Source organism: Pieris brassicae, chromosome 12, assembly GCF_905147105.1.
Source record: "Pieris brassicae chromosome 12, ilPieBrab1.1, whole genome shotgun sequence".
Classification (NCBI taxonomy): Eukaryota; Metazoa; Arthropoda; class Insecta; order Lepidoptera; family Pieridae; genus Pieris; species Pieris brassicae.
Genome location: NC_059676.1, coordinates 676,631 through 688,710, shown reverse-complemented (window position 1 = coordinate 688,710; position 12,080 = coordinate 676,631). Strand labels below are relative to the sequence as shown.

General features: G+C 32.9%; 1 protein-coding gene across 1 annotated transcript; it reads left to right on the top strand.

The window, feature by feature from the left end:
• Window positions 1–2,873: 2,873 nt before the first annotated feature.
• On the top strand, window positions 2,874–11,805 carry LOC123717348. Its single transcript, XM_045673289.1, has 7 exons — window positions 2,874–3,111; window positions 4,775–4,898; window positions 6,358–6,725; window positions 7,534–7,649; window positions 7,720–7,812; window positions 11,145–11,237; window positions 11,554–11,805. The coding sequence occupies exons 1-7, from the start codon at window positions 2,874–2,876 to the stop codon at window positions 11,644–11,646; spliced, it is 1,125 nt and encodes a 374-aa protein (XP_045529245.1). The 3' UTR covers window positions 11,647–11,805.
• Window positions 11,806–12,080: the final 275 nt, after the last annotated feature.

Sequence of the window (12,080 nt, the reverse complement as noted above, 5' to 3'; positions counted from 1 at the left end):
TCTTTGATAATTCAGATTGTTTCATTTATTCCTTTTATACGATTCCTGGTTCATCGGGGTGCATTAGTTACCTATCTAAAAGATTTTTGTTTTACTCTATATCAACCACTCGCGTAAAACAATAGAATATAAGCGAAATAATGAAATGTTAAATGCTTTATGATGAATGAATGCAATGTAACAGTCGAAGAGAGTGCCTACGTCTATACTCTCGGGGCGAAACTCAGAAGATTTAGGAAATCGCAACGCTTATAAAACTAAGAATGCCAGTGAGTGAGCAAAATGTACAGCCTTGCATCGTACACCTTTCCTTTATTTATTATTTTAATTATTTAAGTATTTAAAAATATTTTTAGCATACATATATAAAACATTTTATGCCAGTAGTATTGACACCTGGGATGTCGAATGAAAGGGTTATCCCTTTCATTCGACATCCCAGGTGTCCGCCGGGTAGAATTTGAAAATTGTGGCAAGGAACAGAGACAATTGAAAGAATTTGGTGGAGGCCTGCACTCCGTCGGAGGTCGAGTACCAACTAGTACTCAAAGAAAGGCTATTTTTTATTTGATTTATAGACTCAACAGAATCGTAGTGATCTTTATTATCTTTAGACTGGAATATTTTATAGTTTCATCTTACTTTATTTCACAAAGATCAAATAGTAATTGCTCGAACAATTAAAACTCCATGAACTAAGTATCTACCTAAACAATTATTGCTTGATGATTTAATTTACTGCGCTGATTCAGTTTTCCTTGTTTTGTAGTTTTTATTATCTACACTTGCAAACAAGAATTATAAAATTCTTGTTTTCATGATGTTATTAAGTGAGATAACAGGCTTGCACTTCAATAGCTTCATTTGTTATTTACGACACCAGCCAATACGCTTTTGAAACTAACATAATGTTCTTTAACATCATAATATTAAACATCACAAAAATCTATATCAAAATTTACAAAACTGGGTTTGTTTGAATTGGATTAGTTTCAAAACAAAAAGGACTTTCAGTTTCCGAAAATTTTTTTTCTTACTTACATTTATAATATTTAGCAAGCGTCCTTGGATATTATATACACATAACAAACAATAACCTGCTTTTTACGGAAGTCGATTAAAAAACTATTTATTTTATTGTATTGATCATAGTTTGAGTTTTATTCATAATAAAAATTATAATATATTCTCAAACGAGGTAACCTTTGGACAGAACAAAGCAGTATTTCCTGTTTCTTATTCGTTATTTTTCTTTTTTGTTAACTATCTGCGAGAAGCGAGACTGTTATTACTGCATTATTCTGCAGTATGAATGTTCCATACATTGTTAATATTTTCTTAAATACACCTACTTGTTGCTACTATACTTAAGCAATATGTTATCTGCTACTTTGAATGGTCCAGGGACTAGGCTATCTTGCTCTTACAACTTGATTACTAATATTGACGAAAATATTCATATATTATAGAATAATTTTTCAAGAAAACACTTTTTAACCGGATTAATATAATAAAATAAACTTATAATTATTTACATAATTTTAATTTTAAGTTTATCAACTTACCGTTACTTTGCTTATCATGCACTTAATTAGGTTTAAGTTTATATTATATAGAATTTGGTTCATTTCTATTTTGTGGTTGCTTGCTTAATTTTTTCCCTTGCTAACTTGCTTATGTTCTAATATATTTGATGTCTATGTGTACAAAATTTGTGATGTCATATAGAAATATCGCAAGAGGTAACATAAAAAAACATATAAACTGTTATACTTAATTAATTACCAAGTGAGCTGTGTTGGTCTAGTGACTTCAGCGTGCGATTCTTATCCTTAAGGTCATAGGTTCGACCCCCGGCTGTGCACTGATGGACTTTCTTTCTTTGTGCACATTTAATATCGCTTCAACGGTAAAGGAAAAAAATCACGAGGGAACCGGCTTGCCTTAGACCCAAAAAGTCGACAGTATATATCAGGTAGGATTGACAAATGAGTTTTGAAGAGGCCGAAATCTGAGGCCCAAACCTAAAAATGTTGAAGCAACGCTGATATTAATTAACAAGTACAGATATACTAGAAATACTAATTATAAATACTCTCGATAAAGAACTTGAATTTATTAATATAGATTCTGACTTTCTTCTTCATCTTCACATGGATAACATTAGCTCACATTTTAGATTTTTTTTGTGAAAGATGACAATTGACTATACTGTGCTAATTGACAGAATACAATGAATGTCGGTTTTCACTATCATTAACTTATTCACTAAGCTGATCTATTTATTGCCGTGTGAAAATATAGACAAAATAAAATAACATCAATCAAAGTAAGAAAAATTTTCTCTGCAAAGGTCGGTAATATATTTTTAATTTACGCGAAAGTTTGACAAATTGCCCAAGTTTCAAAATTACTAAATATATGGTAACACTATCCTGGTTTAGTGAAAACTTCAACATGGAAATCTAGTTATGTGCTGGGGTTTTCCCTATTAACGCTTTTCCAGAAAGAAAGTTTTTAAAGAAGTCTAGTGACCGTAAGTCTCATTAATTAGTACAAATTTATTTTATTAAATTTTCATGTTTCTTGGCTAGAAGACTAAAATTCACTTTAAAACAATATTAATTTTAATTCCGACACATTAAATGTTAAATTGCCAAAAAGCTTACTTATTTCCCCCATTTAGGAGACATCCGCATATCAAAGAAGGTCACAGCAGACATTAAATTAAACCCGTCTATGTATTCAAACGTGTTAAGAAAGTAGTATGTATAGCCCTGCTTTCTCACGATCCAGCCAGTGCAACCTTGGACGTGAAAGCGCGAGCCCGCGCAATTTAAAATAGCCGCGCGTTTTGACAGTTGACATCCGAAATGGCGAACCAAAAAGTTTTTATATTCCTCTTAATTTTTGGTACAGTACACAGTGCAAGCATATTAGAGAGTTCTTATGATTATGTAATGAATTTAGGGAAGAATTTCGCTCCTAGTTTTATGTCTATTTTGGACTGTTTCGGTGGAGAGGATGCTTGGGGTTGTGCGAAAGAAAAGGCGGGGAAAATGCTCGATGGATGGGATAAGGAAGTTGACAAACAGAGAAGAATGTGGCGAGGTAAATTTTGTAATAAACAAAAATAACAACAGACTAATATTTTAACTCACTTAAAACCATATTTATTAAAGTCATGTTTAATTAATATAATAATTTAATCATACGCCAAAGAAACACTAAGGAACATAAATTAATCAAAACTTAGAGATAATATACATATTAAATTATTATAATGAAAAAGACAGATCCCTTAGGATACAGAAATATCGCTTTAACAAAGTTTCTATCACAGGTAAAGTGTTTCATATTCATAGTTTGACTTATGGCTGGGAAGGACCCTCTTTTTTAATTAATAAAAACTCTTATATTTGACTTTTGTAGGCTCTAAGCCCTGCAAATTGGTAGAAAATGTAAATTTAGAATCAATTTAACACCTTTTCTGTTGACGTTCATAAGTCTACTTAGTTACCTTTACGAATAAAGTTATTTTGAGTTCGTCTTTACTAGCTTACTTAATTAAGCTATCAATCAAACTGTAAGTATTGTTATTGAAAACTTTCTTATGTTAGAAATCCTTCTTAGTAAATTATGTTAGTTTTAAATTACTTATTAGTATTAAGTTAGGCAAGATCATTATGTTACATTGCGTCTTTGTGCAGAGACAAAGACAAATATATATAATTTTAAAATATATAAAAATAAAACTGGAAAACAATATTTTATATTTTCAACCTAAAATGGTTAGAAACAATTCAATTCGATTAATTCAAGAATTCTGAATTGATTTACGTTCATAATAATTATCGAAGTTTAACACGTCTTTCATCACTTATAATCTGGCTGTGTTCACGACCGCGGAATACGCAGTTATAACAATAATTCACACTTTCAACGAGCCCAATAATTATTATCATCATACCATTATATTTCTTACCTGCTTACCTCATTTTCATAATTGAATAATGGCAATGCCACATGCAAACCAAAAACAAATGAAAGCTCCTCTAGTTGGGATGCAATGGGAATTAATCCTATGGAATTTATTATCGAACATCAATGTTATCGTGTCTTTTACCGTGGTTACCATATAAAAACCATACCGTTACTAATTTTTCAAATAAGGCATAGAACATGCTTTTTTGTGGAAGTTATAGTTAGTTTAAAGGTCTGCAACATACCCACTAAAACGGGCTGCTATGAATCCCCTATTTACAATATATATATGCACAAAAAACCATAACATATTTTTATACATTAAAATATTAATTCTTTTAATCTTTTCGTGTGTATTTACGTAATATTAAATAACTGTTCACTTTCTACATAATTACTCTGCTTTCTCTTGTTTGCATTTTTAAACTTTTAAAAATATTTTTGACTTATGATAGTGAAATCTTTTTGAAACAAATTGTAAATAATTCCTAAACAAGAAATGGTTTTATGAGAACTACTAAAACATTGTCAATGGATTAGCTAGTTCTGTGAAAGCATTGTTGTGTATTTAAAATGTTAATACGACATTGTTTTACAAAGTTCTCTATAAAAATTATTTTGCTAGTTTTTCTTACCCAAACAAATCCTATTTTATCTAGAGATTAATGTAGTTTTTTTATAAATTAGGGTAAAAAATTGTTAATAAATAAAATTATGATTTTCTATACATGACACAAATACCATATGTATTGTATGTTGAGGTTAATATACGGTTCATTATTATTTTCAGATGCCGCTGATGCTGAAGTAAGATCATCTGGACGTTCACTACAAGAAATGCCATCAACCCTCGGGAAAGAGATCGAGGAATCTCTTCTTTCCCTTTCTGATATGGTGCAGGACGGCATGGCCAGGTATGTTTTTAATGTTTAACCTTAACAGAGAGAAAACTGTTTATTTGGTTTAGTTACATACAAATTTTGTTTTAAAAGCTGATACGTGATAATTTAACATAACACATATACCATGTTAAAATACTTTTAATAGGTCGTTCATAATTTTTAACGATTCGAACAATTAAATAATAAAACTAAGTCTAACAAGACCTAATTTGCTTGGACTATAAACATATAGATTATATAATGTAGTTTATAGCTTATTTATGTGTGTATACATAACACAAACGTAAAACTTTTATTAAAATACACAGGTACACGCTTTTAATGGTCTATTTTAATCGGATTCATCAGCCATTTAATTAAGTCATTTTTAAAACGAAATCAAACAAGAAAAAAGGGAAAAACCTGATCAAGATTCTCGTCTCGACAACGAGAATGGAAGAATCCATTCATTAAACAATAGTATTGATTGCTATCAAAAGAGAAACTGGTCTACATAAGGAAACACCTTACTCATTGGTATTCGTCAAATTTCACTGACCCCAAACGTCACTTTCACTACCACATGTTATCATGAATTTTGTTTACAATTAGCTTACGATAAAAAACGTTTTCCATATCACGTTTACCTTTTATCCATCTATTTCGTTTTTATAGGTAAAGAAAAATCAGTGGCGCTACAACCTTTTTGAGTCTGGGCTTCAGATATCTGTATCGGTTTCATGACCATTTGTCAATTTAATAGACAAATACATAGCATCCTTATCCTGACACACGCCATGAACATTTTTGGGTCTAAGACAACCCGCTTTCCTCACGATGTTCTCCTTTACCGTTCGAACGAATATTAAATGCGCACTTGGACGGAGTCCATTGGTGCACAGCCGGGGCTCGAATCTACGACGATCAGGGATGAGAGTCGCAAGCTGAAGCCACTAGGCCAACGCTGCTCAATCCAAATATGTAAAAATACTTTATAAAATATTTTTCCGATTTGCTTGGAACCGGATATACACAGATTATTACAGATAAATGTTTGTGTAATAAATTTCCATGGTCGTATTGTTAAAGAGTCGCATTTATGGTATTTCTAAAGAATAGCGTGATAAGTTTTAACTTGCATAATTGTGACTTTGATTCAAGAGCGTCTATTGTGTGATGAGATGGTGTAAGCTTCTTAGAGACCAAATTACATGTAGGTTTAAGGTCCGTACTTTCACTAACAGAGGTGTGTTAGTTAAGTATAACATTACATATTGATTTAAGTAAAAGTTGTCTGTCATTGTTTACAAATTAAATTTAGCTTAACGTGCGTACATTCATATGTTGTTTAAGTGAAAATGAACTAAGCAAATAGCGCATCTTCTACAAAACTTTTTTAGCTTAAGACAATTACAAACACTTATATTACTACTTCCAGCAATCACCTGGATATAAACAACTTAATGCTTAGAGGGCAAACTTTATTTTCCAGGGCGTTAGCCAGGAAAAAACACGATGGAGGCTTAGATAGTATCACAATTACAACGTCAAGCGAGAAGAAGAAGAAAATGAAGAAAAAACAGAAACCACCCAAAATACATCTACATCCAATCGTCATGCCGATGAAACAGGCTGAAGAGAAAGGTCTCTTAGTAGAGAAGGAGGGATTGGAATTAGAGGGAAGGCGTGTGGAGAATATAGGAGTAGAGGGAATGGAAAGAAAGGGAAGGGTTTTAGAAGGGAGAGGAATTATAGAAGATATGTGGAAGATCGGGGAGGGAGCAATGGATGCTGTAGCCGATCACGTATTGGAAAAAGAGAATATGGAGAATGGATTAGCTGATCGAAGCACGGTAGCAGGTGATGGTTCTTAGTAGTTTTAGCGCCTATTTTTTATGGGTAAATTTACTGGCACAATTTACAAAGTTGATGTTTAAATTTTCTTGATTTATCTAATTATAAAAGTCTCGTTATGACGGGCATTGCAATTTCCACCCTTTTGCTCATAGTATATTTTCTGCCATTAAAATACAGACACATCCAGATTGTAAATACTTACTGTATTAATAATATAAACAATTTTTATGTGTGTGTAATTTTGAAGATTGGCGCTAACTAGTTCTTCTATTTAGATTTTGCACTATTTTTGTTGTAGATTGTTTGTGTTTCTATTAATTATATTGTAATATCTATTTTCCTATTCTAAGCATGACGAATACACAAGGGGAGTAGATGATAGTTATGCATAAATCAAAACGTAGAAAGTATACTTAGTTTTTCAGAAGTTAGAATTTGACGAATCTTGTAACAAGCAAAATATTTATTCGAAAATGGCTGTGTACGAATCTATTTTCTGTAGTAAAATAGCATAATGTATCAACTAGTGCAGCTTGCGTGAGAACACGTCGTGAAAATATTTTGCTTAAGATCTCATTATCATTATAATTAAAGACGCGACTTTCTAGTGTTTCAAATGCTGTTACGAAATGAGTAACAGAGCAATGTTTTTTAGAGCCATTTGTTGGTCAAAACCAGGAATTTTGGGTCCGCCGTGGTTGGCAACTCCATTTGCTTTCGATTCTATTCCGGCCAAAACAACAATTATTTCCGACTTTCTATGCCTAATAATAATGCGGTGCATGTGTAATTTACTTGGGTATAATTATAGAGCAAAGAGGTAAAAAGAAGAAGAAGAAGAAGGCTATCCTAAAACTTCTACTTCTCGGAGCCGTGCTGAAGGCGAAGATCGGGACACTGCTGCAGATCCTATCCTTCAAGTTGCAGGTATGCCTTGTCATTAGTAAGAAATAGTTTAATGATAATAATTTTAATTGCCCAACGTAATTTATTATAGGTGAAATTCTTCATAATTGCGTTGATTGGTCTGGGCATCAATTTGGCGCGATTCTGGGTGGAATTGAAAAAGAAACACCAGGAACCACAGAAGGTAAGAACATAATTTATTTTAGTCAAACCACGGTCTGACGTGTTTATAAAAAGAAGAATCTAAACATTCATATAGTAGTGTTGGATCGTGCGTGCGCCTCGCAACTCTGAGCCTCGTGCTTGTGAATCACGGCAGTGAACAAATGTACTTAATCAATGAGCACAATTGACAAAATTTAATTTCGCTTGAACGGTGAAAGAAAGCATCGTGAGAAAACCGACACAAAGGCTAATCACCTACTTGCATAACAAGAAAAAATTGTATAAATTCAGTAATTTGGGGCTTAAAGGTTAGGTTGTAGACTTAGTAGTTTTACTTTTACAATTTCCTATTTCTCACAGGTGTACAATTAGTCTTTATTAACTATCTCTCATTTATTAAAAGAAAAGTGAAAGTTGGTAGGCATTGTACATATAATGACAAGCCATTAGTTAAATTATCATAATTATAATTATTATAAGCTTATCCTGCACACGCATAACTTTCTTAAATACTCATGTTAATTGACGTCATTAATTGAAAAGCCATAATTGTTATTATTGCTGGTATGAGACCTATACTTTCATACTGGTGTGATAATTGCCTAGTCGTTAAACAGAATGGCAATTTGGCAACAAAAGTGGCTGAACATTATGAATAGGTAAAAAAAAACAATGGCGCTACAACCTTTTAGGTCTGTCTGTTGCATGATCGTTTGTAAATTGAATAGGCAAGTAGGTGATCAGCCTTCTGTGCCTGACACATACCGTCGACTTTTTGGGTCTAAGGTAAGCCGGTTTCCTCACGATGTTTTCCTTCACAGTTCGCGCTAATGTTAAATGCGCACATAGAAAGAAAATCCATTGCACAGCCGGGGCTCGAACCTACGACCTCAGGGATGAGAGTCGCACGCTGAAGCTGGACACTGCTCATTATGTATGATACTTACAATAAAATATTCACAGTAACATGTTCTGTGCTTCAAAAAACAAGATCGCTGAATTATAAGCATATACATTGATAAAACTTCATCACTATATATACATAAACTTTAAGTACAGAAAACACAAAAAAACCACTATGGGATTTAACCTTCATGCCTGAAGTGTTACACCACATTGCACCTTTAAATTCCTGAACGAAAGAGTACGCCCACTTTATAGCTTAAGTCGCTTATTTTCCGCACAAAAACAAATGGTTTAAAGTAAACTTAATAAAATATAAATCAACATATCAATGGATGCCGCTGAAGACAAATCGGGAAAGGGAAAGGATCGTCAGAAGAAAGTTTGCCAAAGGCGAAGGAAGAGGCGTGGAAATTCGCAGAATTTATTGAGACCTTATTCAAGATAGGCAGCGCCCTAGGCCCCTGATAAATAACATAACCAGATAAAGTGGGAAACTACAGAGAAAGCTTGCGGTTAAACTGTGATTAATACTTATACCGCCTGCGCACGCATTAAAAAGTTGCTAAGGAAATAACGCATTTGTATTGTCAGCCTACGGCCCTAGAACCTCGATAGACGGAGATTTTTTTACAGTAGTGGGTTAACTTTTATAATTTATGTCGGTTTTTGTGATACTACATTACTTGTGGATGGTTTTGATAAAAACTAAAACTACAAACACTTTTGGCTAATATTTGGCTGATACCTAGGTAACACTGAAAATGTTTGGAAAATGAAAAACGGCATAATTAAAAGTTGCCAATACTTATTTGTTTTTCGTAGTAATCTCCGTTTCTCTCTTCACATCATCGCAATTGATGGAACCATTGAGTCAAGCAGTGGGCACATTCTTCCTTAGGGGTCCCTTTTATGGCATTTTTGTACGCTTTCACCGCATCTTCAGGGCTCGTAAAGAGAAGAACTCGAATTTCATCTTTAGTTCTTGGGAATAAATGAAAGTCTCAGGCGCCAGGTCAGAACTGTATGGAGGATGACTCATTATCTCGATACCTGCCATAGTCAAAATAGTCAAATAGTCGGCTCAACAGTCCGTTTTGCGGAGTGCGCTAAAGCATTTTCGTGGCAAAGAAGGATCCTGCTTCGCTGCTGTCGAATTTTTTCTAAGACAACAGGCAAACAGCGATTGACATACTAATCTGCAGTAACTGTCCTTCCATGTTCAAACAACTGTCGCGAAATGACCTTTCCGACCAAAGAATGAGATGATTGACGAGAGTGACGATGTCAAATACAGAATTTAAGTCACCGGCGTTGAACTTATCAAACATTTGACGATACCAGTCCATGCGAAGGTGTGTCTGGTCGTCGGTTAAAGTATGGGGAATCCATCTGTACAAAGCTCCCACAATCTCTTATCTTACTCTATCATGCGTCGCACAGCACAGATCTTCAATAGTCAATCATTAAGATTGCTACGTCCATGCTTAAACTCGTCAAACCAATTGTAAATAGTGGCACGAAATTGGGCTTCATTAAGAAATGCTTATCATAGCTTTGCTGTTGAGTAAGTCCACAACGAAAGTCATAATAAATAATTGACTGAAGATTTTCTTGCGTTAGGTTCATTTTCACGAGTAACAAAAGTTTAAGATTTGCCGCCAATTCACGAAAACAAATTATTGCAACATACTACATTAGGTTATCAATGAGTTCTGAAATTGGAATTCAAAAAAGTTTTCATTATCATTCATTCATTTCAATAGCTAACTGACCAGTTCTAAGCCTTTTCATTGTTACCCACGTACTGTCAAACAATCACAGTTTATCGTATTATTTATTTATTTATCTGCCAAGTACAACTAATATACAATAATTCCTTTGGTGATATTTTATTTTTTAAGTTGGTCCCGCGACATAAATGACATTTTAAAATTAAGTTAATCAGTACCTAGTGTTAACTTCCATAAATTACAAGTTCTTTTGACAACAAGACATGTAGAGTTCTAGAATTTTCTAGATCTCTATGCAGTTCTTCTATTTTTTACCCTTCTCAAAACTGATCTTTCTTATCGAACTTAGAGAGGCAATTTTACTTGCTATTTATTCATAATTGAATAATACTCATGATTCACCCAGACAGTGCTTTCACCGAAGTTAAATTGACCTCAAATTAAACTCAACTGATAAATACTCGGTTTTTTGTTATAGTAAGAGTTATGATCGTTTCTAGTATATTTAAATGCTACATAATCAGGAAGGATACATGACATATTTAATAATTACATACATAGTTTATACACCTCATAGAAATCGTTACAGAGATTGTGTAGGCAGATAGCTGTTAACTTCAAAAATGAAACAATACCAGATCTTTGTGAAACAATTACTTTCAGGATTGACTAAGACCATTAGAACATGAGAATTAAATTAAATATCTGCTTACAGGTGATATACTACGAACACGCTCAACATCAACATCACTACGAGCATGAGGAAGAACCAGGCTGGGGACCATGGTCAAGGAGTATTGTCCCGGAGGTAATCTTTGAAAACTATTATAGAACATTTATTACCCTAAAAAGTATCAATCAAGCAGATGTTACAATAATAAGGAAAAATAAAATAAATTAAGAATAGTTTGTATTGGATTCATTTAATAAGGATTACATTAAGTTTTATGTAATTATACTTAATATTAATATACGACCTTTGACGGATTGAAGGCCTCCTCAAAAGTCTTCGCTACTATTTTCTAATCACCTCTAGATAGAGGTGATCAAAGATAAATGTCTTAGTTGATCTTTCTCTCTGTGATTGAAGCGTTAAGATTTCAAAATTACTATTTCTTTTTCAGGAGAACGATGAAGCTGACTCCGAAGTTTCTCCATACAGAGGGCAAGAAAAACCACACATGTATCCAACTAAGCCCCTCCTAACTTTGTCTTAACACATTAATTTCAGTTCAGCCAATTAGTTTTAATTAAGAGTCATATATACTTTGAAGTACAATTGAGGCTTCGGCGATCGCAAATTAGTATAAGTTATTTATTATTATTTAATTTTGTAAATATCTTAATTTTGTAAATATTATTTTGTAAGCAAGTGTTTTTTATAATAAATGTTTGTTTAATTTATTTGTCGTGTGTGCATGCAGATATTTATTTTGATACGAATTAAAGAATTATTACACTTTAAAAGTTTTTCATATAATTCCAAAACGAAAATAAAAAGTATATATCGTGAAATCCTTTTATAATTATTTTGTAAAGTATGAACATGTAGAAACTGCAAATTACAAATTGGCTAAGTATTTTTATGTTAAATTAATCTATGATTACAGTATATTGTTGTACATTAAAAGTACATGGGATATTTCTCTAG

Excerpts from the sequence above, each read along its gene's own strand:
- LOC123717348 (XM_045673289.1), top strand. The coding sequence starts at position 2,874 with ATGGCGAACCAAAAAGTTTTTATATTCCTCTTAATTTTTGGTACAGTA. Across the intron at positions 3,112-4,774 it reads ACAGAGAAGAATGTGGCGAG|ATGCCGCTGATGCTGAAGTA; the intron begins GTAAATTTTGTA and ends TATTATTTTCAG. Across the intron at positions 7,813-11,144 it reads AACACCAGGAACCACAGAAG|GTGATATACTACGAACACGC; the intron begins GTAAGAACATAA and ends ATCTGCTTACAG.